Source organism: Oncorhynchus mykiss, chromosome 12 (assembly GCF_013265735.2).
Source record: "Oncorhynchus mykiss isolate Arlee chromosome 12, USDA_OmykA_1.1, whole genome shotgun sequence".
In the NCBI taxonomy this organism is placed as follows: domain Eukaryota; kingdom Metazoa; phylum Chordata; class Actinopteri; order Salmoniformes; family Salmonidae; genus Oncorhynchus; species Oncorhynchus mykiss.
The window spans coordinates 99,558,080-99,577,617 of NC_048576.1; the positions used below are offsets into that span (position 1 = coordinate 99,558,080).

General features: G+C 40.3%; 1 protein-coding gene across 1 annotated transcript in view; it reads right to left on the reverse strand.

Moving 5' to 3' along the window:
- Positions 1–5,652: 5,652 nt before the first annotated feature.
- Positions 5,653–19,538, reverse strand: part of LOC118937841 (NLR family CARD domain-containing protein 3-like) — a 67,342-nt gene continuing 53,456 nt past the window's right edge. The window contains exons 4-9 of the mRNA XM_036939577.1: positions 16,146–16,371; positions 13,972–15,754; positions 13,494–13,667; positions 7,029–7,202; positions 6,771–6,817; positions 5,653–6,232 (exon numbers count right to left, since the gene is read on the reverse strand). Coding sequence (XP_036795472.1) covers positions 5,682–6,232; positions 6,771–6,817; positions 7,029–7,202; positions 13,494–13,667; positions 13,972–15,754; positions 16,146–16,371 — 2,955 coding nt within the window. The 3' untranslated portion in view covers positions 5,653–5,681. The remainder of the gene's footprint in view (positions 6,233–6,770; positions 6,818–7,028; positions 7,203–13,493; positions 13,668–13,971; positions 15,755–16,145; positions 16,372–19,538) is intronic.

Here is a 19,538-nt window from a genome sequence, read left to right on the forward strand (position 1 = left end):
TGCTCTCTAAACGTCACAATAAGCACAGTGGCTTGACTGCATTTATTAGACAAACAATGAATGACAGTGACAGATATACGAAGATGACAATCATCATTCTGTTGTCCTTTGCTCCAATGGGTTGAATAAAGTCTAGTAAAATATCTATCTAGATAAGTGATAACCCTGTCTAAATCTGAATATTACAACACTTACCTTTCATGAGGATGAAGACATGGACCAGATCTTCATCATTCACTGATACAGTAAACGGTTTGGTTCGGAAAGAAACAGTCAAACTCTCTCTCCCTGGAGTGGAGATAACTGGGGATGAACCTAGACATCTCTCTCTCCCTGGAGTGGAGATAACAGGGTCTGAACCTGGACAACTCTCTCTCTCTGGAGTGGAGATAACTGGGGATGAACCTAGACATCTCTCTCTCCCTGGAGTGGAGATAACAGGGTCTGAACCTGGACAACTCTCTCTCTCTGGAGTGGAGATAACTGGGGATGAACCTAGACATCTCTCTCTCCCTGGAGTGGAGATAACTGGGGATGAACCTAGACATCTCTCTCTCCCTGGAGTGGAGATAACAGGGTCTGAACCTGGACAACTCTCTCTCTCTGGAGTGGAGATAACTGGGGATGAACCTAGACATCTCTCTCTCCCTGGAGTGGAGATAACAGGGGCAGAACCTGGACATCTCTCTCTCCCTGGAGTGGAGATAACTGGGGATGAACCTAGACATCTCTCTCTCTCTCTGGAGTAGAGAGATAACAGGGGCTGAACCTGGACATCTCTCTCTCTCTCTCTCTCTCTCTCTGGAGTGGAGATAACAGGGGCTGAACCTGGACATCTCTCTCTCTCTCTCATGAGTGGAGATAACAGGGGCTGAACCTGGACATCTCTCTCTCTCTCTGGAGTGGAGATAACTGTGGCTGAACCTGGACATCTCTCTCTCTCTGGAGTGGAGATAACAGGGGCTGAACCTGGACATCTCTCTCTCTCTCTCTCTGGAGTGGAGATAACTGTAGCTGAACCTGGACATCTCTCTCTCTCTGGAGTGGAGATAACAGGGGCTGAACCTGGACATCTCTCTCTCTCTGAAGTGGAGATAACTGTGGCTGAACCTGGACAACTTTCTGCTTTACTATAGTTTGTCATTTGTTTGACATGTTGTAATCAGAAACTGGGAAAAACAATCAAAGATGCCAAGTTTCTAGTTGGATTCCTCCAGTCCCATGGTTATCTCCTGTTACCTGGACAGAATAGTGAATATTATAATGACAGAATAGTGGATATTATAATGACAGAATAGTGGATATTATAATATAGTGGATATTATAATGACAGAATAGTGGATATTATAATGTAGTGGATATTATAATGACAGAATAGTGGATATTATAATGACAGAATAGTGGATATTATAATGACAGAATAGTGGATATTATAATGACAGAATAGTGGATATTATAATGACAGAATAGTGGATATTATAATGACAGAATAGTGGATATTATAATGACAGAATAGTGGATATTATAATGACAGAATAGTGGATATTATAATGACAGTATAGTGGATATCATAATGACAGTATAGTGGATATCATAATGACAGAATAGTGGATATTATAATGACAGAATAGTGGATATTATAATGACAGAATAGTGGATATTATAATGACAGAATAGTGGATATTATAATGACAGAATAGTGGATATTATAATGACAGTATAGTGGATATCATAATGACAGAATAGTGGATATTATAATACACAGAATAGTGGATATAATAATGACAGAATAGTGGATATTATAATGATAGAATAGTGGATATTATAATGACAGAATAGTGGATATCATAATGACAGTATAGTGGATATCATAATGACAGAATAGTGGATATTATAATATACAGAATAGTGGATATAATAATGACAGAATAGTGGATATTATAATGATAGAATAGTGGATATTATAATGACAGAATAGTGGATATTATAATGACAGAATAGTGGATATTATAATGTAGTGGATATTATAATGACAGAATAGTGGATAGAATAATGGCAGAATAGTGGATAGAATAATGACAGAATAGTGGATATAATAATGTAGTGGATATTATAATGACAGAATAGTGGATATTATAATGACAGTATAGTGGATATTATAATATAGTGGATATTATAATGACTGAATAGCGGATAGAGTAATGACAGAATAGTGGATATAATAATGACAGAATAGTGGATATAATAATGACAGAATAGTGGATGTTATAATGTTGTCAGAATAGTTGTCATGTCCTGACCATAGAGAGCCCTTATTTTCTATGGTAGAATAGGTCAGGGCGTGACTGGGGGGTTAGTCTAGTTTATTATTTCTATGTGGGTGATTTTGTATGATTCCTATTAGAGGCAGCTGGTAATCGTCTCTAATTGGGGATCATATTTAGGTAGCTTTTTCCCACCTGTGTTTTATGGGATATTGTTTATGTGTAGTTGCATGTTAGCACTCCGTTGTCATCACGTATCGTTTAGTCTTTATTGTTTTGTTGTGTGGTTCACTTACTTTAAATAAAAGATCTGAAACCCAGATCACGCTGCACGTTGGTCTGAGTAGGCTTACAACGATCGTGACAATTATAATATTAATAATATAATTATAATATCAGAATAGTGGATATTATAATGACAGAATAGTGGATATTATGTTGTCAGAATAGTGGATATTATAATGACGGAATAGTGGATATTATAATGGCAGAATAGTGGATATTATAATGACAGAATAGTGGATATTATGTTGTCAGAATAGTGGATATTATAATGACAGAATAGTGGATATTATAATGACAGAATAGTGGATATTATGTTGTCAGAATAGTGGATATTATGATGACAGAATAGTGGATATTATGTTGTCAGAATAGTAGATCATATAATGACAGAATAGTGGATATTATAATGACAGAATAGTGGATATTATGATGACAGAATAGTGGATATTATGTTGTCAGAATAGTAGATCATATAATGACAGAATAGTGGATATTATAATGACAGAATAGTGGATATTATAATGACAGAATAGTGGATATTATGTTGTCAGAATAGTGGATAATTTAATGACAGAATCGTGGATATTATAATGACAGAATAGTGGATATTATAATGACAGAATAGTGGATATTATAATGAGAGAATAGTGCATATTATAATGACAGAATAGTGCACATTATAATGACAGAATCGTGGATATTATAATGACAGAATAGTGCATATTATAATGACAGAATAGTGCATATTATAATGACAGAATAGTGGATATTATAATGACAGAACAGTGCATATTATAATGTGAATACTGAATACACAGTATCACTTCCTGAAGTTGCTTGCGTGTAACGTAACAAGCGTGTGTATTTACACAGGAGTCGTCATTGTAGACAACCAGTAACCTAGCAGGCTTAAAAGGAATGCCTGTAAAAAAGAGGAAATCACATCACAGGATCTCTTTCCATTTCCCCTGAATGTTTCTGACCTCACAGAGGGTGTTGTGCCAGAGATGATAAAGGAGATTCACTAAAAACACACCACTTCAATACAGCTACAACCCCATTGAAGTTGACATTTTACACTGTTAAGGTCTGTGTGTGTGTTTTCATAACAGCTTCCTCTTCAACTGAATGAGTCCCATTTCTATGTACTGAACACAACCCCTATTACTGTACTCCATTTACTGTCATATTGTGATCAGTATTAAAACATTTCCACCTCTCTTCTTCCATCTATTACTGTACTGTCATATTCTGATCAATATTAAAACATTTCCACCTCTCTTCTTCCATCTATTACTGTACTGTCATATTGTGATCAGTATTAAAACATTTCCACCTCTCTTCTTCCATCTATTACTGTACTGTCATATTGTGATCAATATTAAAACATTTACACCTCTCTTCTTCCATCTATTACTGTACTGTCATATTGTGATCAGTATTAAAACATTTACACCTCTCTTCTTCCATCTATTACTGTACTGTCATATTCTGATCAATATTAAAACATTTCCACCTCTCTTCTTCCATCTGGTTGATTAACTTTATTGGTCACATCTGTCACATGTACATTTCATTCAGTGTATTTGAGTTGATACAGAAACATGATTGTTGTGTCAAGAATTTGACAAATCAACATTCTACAGACAACAATATGTACAAACACCAAGAAGCCCAATAACAACAAGATCAATGATTTCTATATTAAAACAGTTTTTCAAAACAGTGTGGTGATTAATTCTACTAATGACTGACTCTAGTTGACAATGTCTGTCAACTTCAATGGTGTTTATTCATGAATATTTACAATCATATGTTTACACACTAGAGAGCTATTCTAAGAGTGTCGTACTGAACCACGATGTCATACTGAACCACGATGTCGTACTGAACCATGATGTCGTACTGAACCATGATGTCGTACTGAACCATGATGTCATACTGAACCATGGTGTCATACTGAACCATGATGTCATACTGAACCATGATGTCATACTGAACCACGATGTCATACTGAACCACGATGTCGTACTGAACCACGATGTCGTACTGAACCACGATGTCGTACTGAACCATGATGTCGTACTGAACCATGATGTCGTACTGAACCATGATGTCATACTGAACCATGGTGTCATACTGAACCATGATGTCATACTGAACCATGATGTCATACTGAACCATGATGTCGTACTGAACCATGATGTCGTACTGAACCATGATGTCGTACTGAACCATGATGTCGTACTGAACCATGATGTCGTACTGAACCATGATGTCATACTGAACCATGATGTCGTACTGAACCATGATGTCATACTGAACCATGATGTCATACTGAACCATGATTAAAGGGAAACGCCATGTTGTAATTTTATTTTGTGTTTGTATTTATTGTGGATCCCCATTAGCTGCCAAGGCAGCATCTCTACTTCCTGGGGTCCAGCAAAATTAAGGCAGTTTATACAATTTTAAAAACATTACAATACCCGGGACAGACAGCAGCACTCACAGCAACTAAGCCCAACAGTGCTGTAGGATACCGGGACAGACAGCAGCACTCACAGCAACTAAGCCCAACAGTGCTGCAGGATACCGGGACAGACAGCAGCACTCACAGCAACTAAGCCCAACAGTGCTGCAGGATACCGGGACAGACAGCAGCACTCACAGCAACTAAGCCCAGCAGTGCTGCAGGATACCGGGACAGACAGCAGCACTCACAGCAACTAAGCCCAGCAGTGCTGCAGGATACCGGGACAGACAGCAGCACTCACAGCAACTAAGCCCAACAGTGCTGCAGGATCCCGGGACAGACAGCAGCACTCACAGAAACTAAGCCCAACAGTGCTGTAGGATACCGGGACAGACAGCAGCACTCACAGCAACTAAGCCCAACAGTGCTGTAGGATACCGGGACAGACAGCAGCACTCACAGCAACTAAGCCCAGCAGTGCTGCAGGATCCCGGGACAGACAGCAGCACTCACAGCAACTAAGCCCAACAGTGCTGCAGGATCATAAAATAATTTAATATAAAAACACGGTCAGCTTTACAAAAACAATAAACCTCTCGTTCAGCTTTCAGCTCCCAACAACAAACATAAGACGCGCTCAGATGACGTCAGCAGGTTCAAGTTGTGTTTGACACAGGGACCTCGTGACACAGGGACACTGAGGAGTCATAAACCAGAAACCCTGGATAGAGGGGCTCAGTGAATGTGGTGTGATATGTGTACAGGTGGGTCAGTGTGTCAGAGGAGACTCTGTAGAACGACAGAGTGCTGGCTGGCCAGTCCAGATACACTCCTACTCTGTGGGAGCTGGAGGGGGGGACGTCTATGAGAGTGGTATTATTATTGTGCCAGGCCGTATAAAGGTTGTCAGAGCAGACCAGACTCCAGGACTTGTCATTCCATCCAATCAGACTGTCCTCACCCTCTCCTCTCCTGCTGATTCCTTTATATGTCACTCCTATAGCAGCCCTTCTCCCACTCCACTCTACCTCCCAGTAACAGCACCCAGTCAGACCCTCTCTACACAGCACCTGCTTCCTGTAGTCAAATCTCTCTGGGTGATTAGGATATGGCCGATCCTCTCTCCCACGTGTCACCTTTCTGTTCTCCTCAGACAGAGAGAGGAGTCTGTTTACTGTGTTTAGGTCCAGTGTGAGATCACAGGCATCTGATGGATGAAACCAGACACAATATTAGAAATCAAAAGGAGAAGTTAAGGTAACTTGAGACTTGTTGAATGATCATATGTTATACTGTATGGTAATATAAAACACACCTATTCACATTAATTACACAAATACTCAAACACCTGTACGCATTGATGAACACACACACACACGCTGGACACATGATGTCATACTGAACCATGATGTCGCACTGAACCATGATGTCACACACACACACACACACACACACACACACACACACACACACACACACACACACACACACACACACACCTTCATGTATGCATGCATGAACACTCACACAATGCTAATGTAACAAGAACACAATGCAGACATATAGAGACACAAACATTGTCAAAGCAACTCTTTCTAAACTTTGGTGTCCCTGATTTCTGATTCTGTAGAACTACAGCTTAAATGTAATATGACCAAGTAAGTAATGATGGTGGTCTTTGACTTTGACTTAACTTGAATTAAAAATTATTCTTAGTCATATTCTTCACAGCAGTCAACACTCACATTTTCTAAGTCCAGGCTTCATTGTGTACTCTCCACCATGTTCCACACTGTAGCGGTAAGCAGAAGAACAGACAGTCATTGAGTGATACACGCCAACTCACACACGTACACAAGTACACACACACACACGCACACGCACGGATAAACACACACAGTCAGCATATAACTTTGTCGAAGTCGTGATAAGAATGTTTGTCTTAACTGGCCTGATAAGTCAAACATGTCTGATATGAACATTGACATAAACCCTCTACATACTTGAGTTTCTCCAGTCTGCAGTGTGGATCCTCCAGTCCAGCAGAGAGCAGTCTGACTCCTGAGTCTCCTGGGTGATTGTAGCTCAGGTCCAGTTCTCTCAGGTGTGAGGGGTTTGACTTCAGAGCTGAGACCAGGGAAGCACAGCCTTCTTCAGTGACTAGACAGCCTGACAGCCTGCAAAGAGTCAAATCATATCATACCAAATATTCTTTGGTGGTGAAATTGGAGTGGCAGTATATTTTTTAACCTGCCATATCTATTCATAAATGAATGAACGTGTATTAAAGTAGTTAGAAGTATAGTATTTGGTCCCATATTATTTGAACGCGATGACTACATCAAGCTGGTCACTGCCATGATTGAGAAAGATCATGAATGAATCATTAATAATAATGAGTGAGAGAGTTACAGAGGCTACAACTAAACATACTAACCTCTCACCATTAACCTCTAATTAAAATGTGACATTCTGTACTGTCACCTAATATTAAACTGTTTTATCAAATCTAAATTGCTGGAGTATAGAATACATTTGAAAACTGTAAACTTCACTGTCCGAACACATATGATGTGGACTATGTGCCTGGTAAACACATATGATGTGGACTATGTGTGCCTGGTAAACACATATGATGTGGACTATGTGTGCCTGGTAAACACATATGATGTGGACTATGTGTGTCTGGTAAACACATATGATGTGGACTATGTGTGCCTGGTAAACACATATGATGTGGACTATGTGTGCCTGGTAAACACATATGATGTGGACTATGTGTGCCTGGTAAACACATATTATGTGGACTATGTGCCTGGTAAACACATATGATGTGGACTATGTGTCTGGTAAACACATATGATGTGGACTATGTGTGTCTGGTAAACACATATGATGTGGACTATGTGTGCCTGGTAAACACATATGATGTGGACTATGTGTCTGGTAAACACATATGATGTGGACTATGTGTGCCTGGTAGACACATATGATGTGGACTATGTGTGCCTGGTAAACACATATGATGTGGACTATGTGTCTGGTAAACACATATGATGTGGACTATGTGTGCCTGGTAGACACATATGATGTGGACTATGTGTCTGGTAAACACATATGATGTGGACTATGTGTGCCTGGTAAACACATATGATGTGGACTATGTGTCTGGTAAACACATATGATGTGGACTATGTGTGCCTGGTAAACACATATGGTGTGGACTATGTGTCTGGTAAACACATATGGTGTGGACTATGTGCCTGGTAAACACATATGATGTGGACTATGTGTCTGGTAAACACATATGATGTGGACTATGTGTGTCTGGTAAACACATATGATGTGGACTATGTGTCTGGTAAACACATATGATGTGGACTATGTGTGTCTGGTAAACACATATGATGTGGACTATGTGTGCCTGGTAAACACATATGATGTGGACTATGTGTGTCTGGTAAACACATATTATGTGGACTATGTGCCTGGTAAACACATATGATGTGGACTATGTGCCTGGTAAACACATATGATGTGGACTATGTGTGCCTGGTAAACACATATGATGTGGACTATGTGTGCCTGGTAAACACATATGATGTGGACTATGTGCCTGGTAAACACATATGATGTGGACTATGTGTGTCTGGTAAACACATATGATGTGGACTATGTGCCTGGTAAACACATATGATGTGGACTATGTGCCTGGTAAACACATATGATGTGGACTATGTGTCTGGTAAACACATATGATGTGGACTATGGGTGCCTGGTAAACACATATGATGTGGACTATGTGTCTGGTAAACACATATGATGTGGACTATGGGTGCCTGGTAAACACATATGATGTGGACTATGTGTACCTGGTAAACACATATGATGTGGACTATGTGTCTGGTAAACACATATGATGTGGAAAATGGGTGCCTGGTAAACACATATGATGTGGACTATGTGCCTGGTAAACACATATGATGTGGACTATGTGTGCCTGGTAAACACATATGATGTGGACTATGTGTGTCTGGTAAACACATATGATGTGGACTATGGGTGTCTGGTAAACACATATGATGTGGACTATGTGTCTGGTAAACACATATGATGTGGACTATGTGTGCCTGGTAAACACATATGATGTGGACTATGTGTCTGGTAAACACATATGATGTGGACTATGTGTGCCTGGTAAACACATATGATGTGGACTATGTGTGTGGTAAACACATATGATGTGGACTATGTGTGTCTGGTAAACACATATGATGTGGACTATGTGTCTGGTAAACACATATGATGTGGACTATGTACCTGGTAAACACATATGATGTGGACTATGTGCCTGGTAAACACATATGATGTGGACTATGTGCCTGGTAAACACATATGATGTGGACTATGTACCTGGTAAACACATATGATGTGGACTATGTGCCTGGTAAACACATATGATGTGGACTATGTGCCTGGTAAACACATATGATGTGGACTATGTGTCTGGTAAACACATATGATGTGGACTATGTGCCTGGTAAACACATATGATGTGGACTATGTGCCTGGTAAACACATATGATGTGGACTATGTGCCTGGTAAACACATATGATGTGGACTATGTGTCTGGTAAACACATATGATGTGGACTATGTGTCTGGTAAACACATATGATGTGGACTATGTGCCTGGTAAACACATATGATGTGGACTATGTGCCTGGTAAACACATATGATGTGGACTATGTGTCTGGTAAACACATATGATGTGGACTATGTGCCTGGTAAACACATATGATGTGGACTATGTGCCTGGTAAACACATATGATGTGGACTATGTGCCTGGTAAACACATATGATGTGGACTATGTGTCTGGTAAACACATATGATGTGGACTATGTGTCTGGTAAACACATATGATGTGGACTATGTGCCTGGTAAACACATATGATGTGGACTATGTGCCTGGTAAACACATATGATGTGGACTATGTGCCTGGTAAACACATATGATGTGGACTATGTGCCTGGTAAACACATATGATGTGGACTATGTGTCTGGTAAACACATATGATGTGGACTATGTGTGTCTGGTAAACACATATGATGTGGACTATGTGCCTGGTAAACACATATGATGTGGACTATGTGTACCTGGTAAACACATATGATGTGGACTATGTGTGCCTGGTAAACACATATGATGTGGACTATGTGTGCCTGGTAAACACATATGATGTGGACTATGTGCCTGGTAAACACATATGATGTGGACTATGTGTGCCTGGTAAACACATATGATGTGGACTATGTGTCTGGTAAACACATATGATGTGGACTATGTGTACCTGGTAAACACATATGATGTGGACTATGTGTGCCTGGTAAACACATATGATGTGGACTATGTGTGCCTGGTAAACACATATGATGTGGACTATGTGCCTGGTAAACACATATGATGTGGACTATGTGTGCCTGGTAAACACATATGATGTGGACTATGTGTCTGGTAAACACATATGATGTGGACTATGTGCCTGGTAAACACATATGATGTGGACTATGTGTGCCTGGTAAACACATGTGGATTTGGTGAATAGTTATCACTTGTTGACCAATTACATTAACACTGACCTCAGAGTCTCCAGTTTACATTGGGGATTCCCCAGTCCATCAGAGAGAAGCTTCACTCCTGAATCCTTCAGGTCATTGTTACTCAGATCCAGCTCTCTCAGGTGGGAGGGGTTTGACTTCAGAGCTGAGACCAGAGAAGCACAACCTTCCTCTGTGACTAGACAGCCTGACAGCCTGCAAAGAGTCAAATCATATTAAAACCACACTGCTATTCTTTTTTATCAATTAATAAATGAATGTATCATTATTATAAATGATCATAATATTGCTTCTAGAGAGAAAAATGGTTTGTATGAAAATGTGAGTATACTGGCACCTCAAAAAACATATGATCTCAAATCCAAAATGCTGGAGTATAGAGCCACATTTAAAATGTTAGCGTCACTGTCAAAATATATATGGTGTGGACTAGTCTACTGGTCAGTCTACTGGTTCAGTCTACTGGTCAGTCTACTGGTCAGTCTACTGGTCAGTCTACTGGTTCAGTCTACTGGTCAGTCTACTGGTCAGTCTACTGGTTCAGTCTACTGGTCAGTCTACTGGTCAGTCTACTGGTTCAGTCTACTGGTCAGTCTACTGGTCAGTCTACTGGTTCAGTCTACTGGTCAGTCTACTGGTTCAGTCTACTGGTCAGTCTACTGGTCAGTCTACTGGTTCAGTCTACTGGTCAGTCTACTGGTCAGTCTACTGGTTCAGTCTACTGGTCAGTCTACTGGTTCAGTCTACTGGTCAGTCTACTGGTCAGTCTACTGGTTCAGTATACTGGTCAGTCTATTGGTCAGTCTACTGGTCAGTCTACTGGTTCAGTCTACTGGTCAGTCTACTGGTTCAGTCTACTGGTCAGTCTACTGGTCAGTCTACTGGTTCAGTATACTGGTCAGTCTACTGGTCAGTCTACTGGTCAGTCTACTGGTTCAGTCTACTGGTCAGTCTACTGGTTCAGTCTACTGGTCAGTCTACTGGTTCAGTCTACTGGTCAGTCTACTGGTTCAGTCTACTGGTCAGTCTACTGGTTCAGTCTACTGGTTCAGTCTACTGGTTCAGTCTACTGGTCAGTCTACTGGTCAGTCTACTGGTTCAGTATACTGGTCAGTCTACTGGTCAGTCTACTGGTTCAGTCTACTGGTCAGTCTACTGGTCAGTCTACTGGTTCAGTCTACTGGTCAGTCTACTGGTTCAGTCTACTGGTCAGTCTACTGGTCAGTCTATTGGTCAGTCTACTGGTCAGTCTACTGGTTCAGTCTACTGGTTCAGTCTACTGGTCAGTCTACTGGTTCAGTCTACTGGTCAGTCTACTGGTTCAGTCTACTGGTCAGTCTACTGGTTCAGTCTACTGGTCAGTCTACTGGTCAGTCTACTGGTTCAGTCTACTGGTCAGTCTACTGGTTCAGTCTACTGGTCAGTCTACTGGTTCAGTCTACTGGTCAGTCTACTGGTTCAGTCTGCTAGTCAGTCTACTGGTCAGTCTACTGGTTCAGTCTACTGGTTCAGTCTACTGGTCAGTCTACTGGTTCAGTCTACTGGTTCAGTCTACTGGTCAGTCTACTGGTTCAGTCTACTGGTCAGTCTACTGGTTCAGTCTACTGGTTCAGTCTACTGGTCAGTCTACTGGTTCAGTCTACTGGTTCAGTCTACTTGTCAGTCTACTGGTTCAGTCTACTGGTCAGTCTACTGGTTCAGTCTACTGGTCAGTCTACTGGTTCAGTCTACTGGTCAGTCTACTGGTTCAGTCTACTGGTTCAGTCTACTGGTCAGTCTACTGGTCAGTCTACTGGTTCAGTCTACTGGTTCAGTCTACTGGTCAGTCTACTGGGCAGTCTACTGGGTCAGTCTACTGGTTCAGTCTACTGGTCAGTCTACTGGTCAGTCTACTGGTTCAGTCTACTGGTTCAGTCTACTGGTCAGTCTACTGGTTCAGTCTATTGGTCAGTCTACTGGTCAGTCTACTGGTCAGTCTACTGGTTCAGTCTACTGGTCAGTCTACTGATTCAGTCTACTGGTCAGTCTACTGGTTCAGTCTACTGGTCAGTCTACTGGTCAGTCTACTGGTTCAGTCTACTGGTCAGTCTACTGGTCAGTCTACTGGTTCAGTCTACTGGTTCAGTCTACTGGTTCAGTCTACTGGTCAGTCTACTGGTTCAGTCTACTGGTTCAGTCTACTGGTTCAGTCTACTGGTCAGTCTACTGGTTCAGTATACTGGTCAGTCTACTGGTTCAGTCTACTGGTTCAGTCTACTGGTCAGTCTACTGGTCAGTCTACTGGTCAGTCTATAATGTCACCTTTTATTTGAGGCTATTTTCCTACATATCTGTTAAGAACTGAGTCTTTATGTATCTATTCCCCCCCCCATTTTACGAAGTCATAAGTATTCTGGCCAATTCACTTATAGTGTATTAAAGTAGTCAAAAGTATAGTATTTGGTACCATTTTCCTTGCCAACAATGACTACGTCAAGCCTGTGACTGCCATGATTAAGAAAAATCATTAATTAATCATTAATAATAACGAGTGACAGAGTTACAGAGGCTACAACAAAACATACTAACCTCTCACCATTAACCTCTAATTAAAGGTTACATTCTGTACTGTCACCTAATATTAAACTTTTGATCTCAAATCCAAAATGCTGGAGCATAGCACCAAATTTAAAACTGTAAACTTCACTGTAAACACACGTGATGTGGACTATGTGTCTGGTAAACACACATGTGATGTGGACTATGTGCCTGGTAAACACATATGATGTGGACTATGTGTGCCTGGTAAACACATGTGAATCTGGTGAACAGTTATCACTTGTTGACCAACTACAGGAATACTGACCTCAGAGTCTCCAGTTTACAGTGGGGATTCCCCAGTCCATCAGAGAGAAGCTTCACTCCTGAATCCTTCAGGTCATTGTTACTCAGGTCCAGCTCTCTCAGGTGTGAGGGGTTTGACTTCAGAGCTGAGGCCAGAGAAGCACAGCCTTTGTCCGTGACTCCACAGCCTGACAGCCTGACAAAGAGATCATCATGATTTCACAAACACACTGTTAATTTAACACCAGTAGTGTAGAAGGACAATTGCAGATGCATTTGGTTTATTCTCCCAAACAACATATACAGTAGATTCATCTTCCGTCTCCTAGAATTGTATGGTTATTTTATTATACTAATGTGAACAGCAATGTACTGATTCAATATGTTATTCAATAATACATATTTTTCTCTAAACTTAATATATTATATTATATATTATATTATAACTTATAATATTTCATCCTGCTGATTAGTTCTTAAAAGTAATTTTATGTACTCACAGAGCAGCTCTGGAGGCTTTGACCACTGGCAGCAGCCTCAGAAGACCTTCCTCTGATCTGGAGTATTTCTTCAGGTCAAACACATCCAGCTCCTTTTCTGAAGTCAGCAACACAAAGACCAGAGCTGACCACTGTGAAGGTGAGAGTTCATCACTGGAGACACTTCCTGATCTCAGGTAGCTTTGGATCTCCTCCACTAGAGAATGGTCATTCAGTTCATTCAGACAGTGGAACAAATTGATGCACCTCTCTGTAGATGGACTGTCCCTGATCTTCTCCTGGATGTACTTGACTGTTTCTTCATGGCTCTGTGAGCTGCTTCTTGTCTTTGTCAGTAGACCTCGTAAGTGCTTCTGATTGGACTCCAGTGAGAGACCCAGAAGGAAGCGGAGGAAAAGGTCCAGGTTTCCCGTCTCACTTTGTAAGGCTTCATCCACAGCGCTCTTGTAGACAGTAACTTCTGGCTTCAGTAGACAATCGTTACTAGATGTTGATTGCAGTTCGGCCATTAGATTTTCATTGTTGTTGCTGAATGAAAGGAACACATATACAGCAGCCAGAAACTCCTGAATGCTCAGATGCACGAAGCAGTACACCTTGTCCTGGTACAGCCCACAATCCTCTTTGAAGATCTGTGTGCACAATCCTGAGTACACTGAGGCTTCATTGACATCAATGCCAGCCTCTTTCAGGTCTTCTTCATAGAAAATCAGATTGCCATTCACAAGCTGTTGAAAAGCCAGTTTTCCCAGTGACAGAATGCTTTCTTTATTCCAGTCTGGACCTCTCTCTTCTTTCCCAATATACTTTTCATTCTTCTTTTTGGTGTGAAACACCACAAGGTGTGTGTACATCTCAGTCAGAGTCTTGGGCATCTCTTCTCTCTTATGTTTCAGCATGTCTTCAAGGACTGTTGCAGAAATCCAACAGAAGACTGGAATGTGGCACATGATGTGGAGGCTCCTTGATGTCTTTATGTGTGAGATGATTCTGCTGGCCAGGTCCTCATCACGGAATCTCTTCCTGAAGTACTCCTCCTTCTGTGGGTCATTGAAACCTCGTACCTCTGTCACCTGGTCAACACACTCTGAAGGGATCTTATTGGCTGCTGCAGGTCGGGTAGTGATCCAGAGGAGAGCAGAGGGAAGCAGATTTCCCTTCATGAGATTTGTCAGCAGAACATCCACTGAGGTTGACTCTGTGACGTCACAACAGATCTTGTTGTTCTGGAAGTCTAGGGGCAGTCGGCACTCATCCAGACCATCAAAGATGAACAGAACTTTGTACTTGTCATAGTTGGAGATTCTTGATTCTTTGATTTCCATTGAGAAGTGATTGAGAAGTTCAATCAAAGTGTGTTTTATCTCTTTCATCAAATTCAGCTCCCGAAAAGGGAATGAAAATACAAATTGGACATCCTGATTTGCTTTTCCTTCAGCCCAGTCCAGAATGAACTTCTGTACAGAGACTGTTTTTCCAATGCCAGCGACTCCCTTTGTCAGCACAGTTCTGATAAGTTTGTCTTGTCCACTTAAGGGTTTGAAGATGTCGTTACATTTGATTGCAGTCTCTGGTCTTGCTTGTTTCCTGGTTGTTGTCTCAATCTGTCTCAACTCATGTTCATTATTGACCTCTCCTGTTCCACCCTCTGTGATGTAGAGCTCTGTGTAGATCTTATTGAGAAGTGTTGGGTTTCCTTGTTTAGCGATCCCCTCAAATACACATTGAAACTTCTTCTTTAGATTAGATTTGAGTTCACGTTGGCAAATCACAGCAAGTTCATCTGAATGAAGAAATAACTATTAATATTAATATTACATCTGATATAATGCCTACAGTATTGTTAGACTGTGCTATAATGTTTACATTGTAATCATCTATTATCTTACTGTAACTGTCTGTATAAATGTGTAAATGTTTTCATTATACATTACACACTGGTTTGACTGATTTATATCATTATTGGTATTATTGATGGTATTATTAATTCTCTCTTGTCTAAATTAATCACCACAACACATCCCTGATGGTACTGTACTTGATGAGGTCACTAGGTGTTGTTTTAAGTCTGGTACAATGTCATTGTGTTACACGGCTACTTTAGCTGTACTTTAGCTACAGATTTTAAATGTTTGTTGTAAAACAGCATTCATTATGAGGCAGACAGCTCTTACTTTTCTCCAGTGTGTCAGCAAGCTCCTTCTGGTTCATTTTCCTCAGGACGTGCAGTGTGATCTTCAGAGCCCCCTCTCTGGCACTGCTCTCCTGCTTCTCATCTTCAGCATCCACTTCCTTATCCTGCTTCTGACTCTCAAAGCCTTCTGGGAGTTCTGGACTAAGAATCCTCTTGAACATCTTCAGCTCGTTCTTCACAAATGTCATCATATTCTCTTCAAGCAACTGAAGTAAATGAAGTAAATTAGTTAAACAAGAGAATAAATGCTTTCTCATGAACACATTAATGAATGATTGACAGATCAACTTTACTGGAGGTAAACAAAAACAAATGTACATAACAGGACCACATACACTGAATATGGAGGCCAGGTCTGTTTGCTGACTCTGGAAAGACTGACCACTGAGAATCTCTGACTCTGATCTCTTCTGTTGGTTTCTGTGGAGAAAACATCAAAGGAGTGCACACACGCACACACACACACACACACACACACACACACACACACACACACACACACACACACACACACACACACACACACACAGGGAAAGTTGTGTTTGTTTAATATTGTTTCAGGACTTTGAAAATGGAAAAAAGGATTAACCTATGGATTATTAAAACAACAAAAATAAATTGAAAATGGGAGAGGAGAAATAACTAGAGACAGTGTTGTATAACTCACAGACCATGACCCATGAGTTCTTCTTACCTTTGTTCAGTAGAAAAGTCTGCCTCTCTGAACAATATAGGTGTACCCATAGACTTGTCACTCTTCATGGACACACAGCTGGGTACAAGGGAGACTGGTCTCTCCTGCTTGACTGGGCTTCAAAACAACAGAGACAAACATTATGTCTCTCATCTACTCTGAGCTCAGATGGGGAAACATAAGAAGAGTTTCATTCCAAAACACTATATACAGTTGGGAGAACAAGTATTTGATACACTGCCGATTTTGCAGGTTTTCCTACTTACAAATCATGTAGAGGTCTGTCATTTTTATCATAGGTACACTTCAACTGTGAGAGACGGAATCTAAAACAAAAATCCAGAAAATCACATTGTATGATTTTTAAGTAATTCATTTGCATTTTATTTATTGATTTTCTGGATTTGATAAAAAATATTACAGACCTCTACATGCTTTGTAAGTAGGAAAACCTGCAAAATCGGGAGTGTATCAAATACTTGTTCTCCCCACTGTATCCGTTTTCAGAAATGTTGGTACATTGGCTTTGATAGTTTAAAGGACTCTGAACAACAGTGTCCTGACGAGAGAGCACATGTTCTATTCCAGGTCAAATTGTGCATCATTAGCTCCTTGTCATGGATTTATCCAAATAAATGTCATTAGAAAACAGCTAAAACAAATGGATATGCAGCTACTTTGCTGTTATTCTGGCTGCACTGTTTGACGTGACTGTAAGTTATCTGTAGTTGTCTAGCTAGCAAGGGATAAGAACGTTACCACCCAGTTTGGCAATGGATCATTTAGAACGAACGACTGGGTCTCATCCATAGATACAGAACAAAAAGACTTAACTACTGGGTCTCATCCATAGATACTGAACAAAAAGACTTAACTACTGGGTCTCATCCATAGATACAGAACAAAAAGACTTAACTACTGGGTCTCATCCATAGATACTGAACAAAAAGACTTAACGACTGGGTCTCATCCATAGATACAGAACAAAAAGACTTAACGACTGGGTCTCATCCATAGATACAGAACAAAAAGACTTAACTACTGGGTCTCATCCATAGATACAGAACAAAAAGACTTAACGACTGGGTCTCATCCATAGATACAGAACAAAAAGACTTAACGACTGGGTCTCATCCATAGATACAGAACAAAAAGACTTAACGACTGGGTCTCATCCATAGATACAGAACAAAAAGACTTGACTACTGGGTCTCATCCATAGATACAGAACAAAAAGACTTAACTACTGGGTCACGTCCATAGATACAGAACAAAAAGACTTAACTACTGGGTCTCATCCATAGATACAGAACAAAAAGACTTAACGACTGGGTCTCATCCATAGATACAGAACAAAAAGACTTAACTACTGGGTCTCATCCATAGATACAGAACAAAAAGACTTAACTACTGGGTCTCATCCATAGATACAGAACAAAAAGACTTAACTACTGGGTCTCATCCATAGATACAGAACAAAAAGACTTAACTACTGGGTCTCATCCATAGATACAGAACAAAAAGACTGAACTACTGGGTCGCGTCTCTGGCAACCGAACCGATAGAAAGTAACCATGAGCAATCATTTCTGATGAAAACAAATGTGATTGGGATACAGCATTTTGGAAATAAACTCTTCATATGAACAAACTTGTCATCTCACCTTTTAGCTGTGGTGTCATGTTCCCCAGAGAGTCTCATTTTGGAGGCAGGGCCCCCCTCCTCTCTCTCCCCAGAGAGAGTCATTTTAGAGCACTGACCCCTAAACAGAGATCCAACATGTTGGTTGTGATTAACATAGTGACAACTAATTATTGAATGTCAATTGTTCTCTTTTATTCATTATCTCTCAGAAATAAAAACATTTACTAACAGACACATCGAAACAGTCACATGATTATGTAGTTGTGACATCTCTTCTCCATGGTAACTGTCAATAATAATAATAAGTCACTGTTTGTTAAGGTAGTTCTAGACAGTGCAGCAACACAAGGCCGCGTCTCACACTTATTTGTATTCACTAAAAGTAGGCTATTATCTATCAATCTGTTATTTTCTAAACTAATCTGAAAATGTAGACTGAAGGGCTAAAATGGGAGTGATTGATCTGAGGGGGAAATCATTCATTCATTCAGAAAGGTTTTTGCAACAAGTAAGATAATTGATGTTATGTAATGTAGGCTAGGTTATATGTACAGTTACATACACCTTAGCCAAATACATTTAATCTCCATTTTCACAATTGCTGACATTTAATCCTGGTAAAAATTCCCTGTCTTAGGTCAGTTAGGATCACCACTTTATTTTAAGAATGTGAAATGTCAGAATAATAGTAGAGAGAATGATTTATTTCAGCTTTTATTTCTTTCATCACATTCCCAGTGGGTCAGAAGTTTACATACACTCAATTAGTATTCGGTAGCATTGATTTAAATTGCTTAATTTGAGTCAAACGTTTCTGGTAGCATTCCACAAGTTTCCCACAATAAGTTGGGGGAATTTTGGCCCATTCCTCTTGACAGAGCTGGTGTAACTGAGTCAGGTTTGTATGGCCTCCTTGATCACACACACTTTTTAAGTTCTGCCCACAAATGTTCTATAGGATTGAGGTCAGGGCTTCGTGATGGCCACTCCAATAGCTTGACTTTGTTGTCCTTAAGCTATTTTGCCACAACTTTG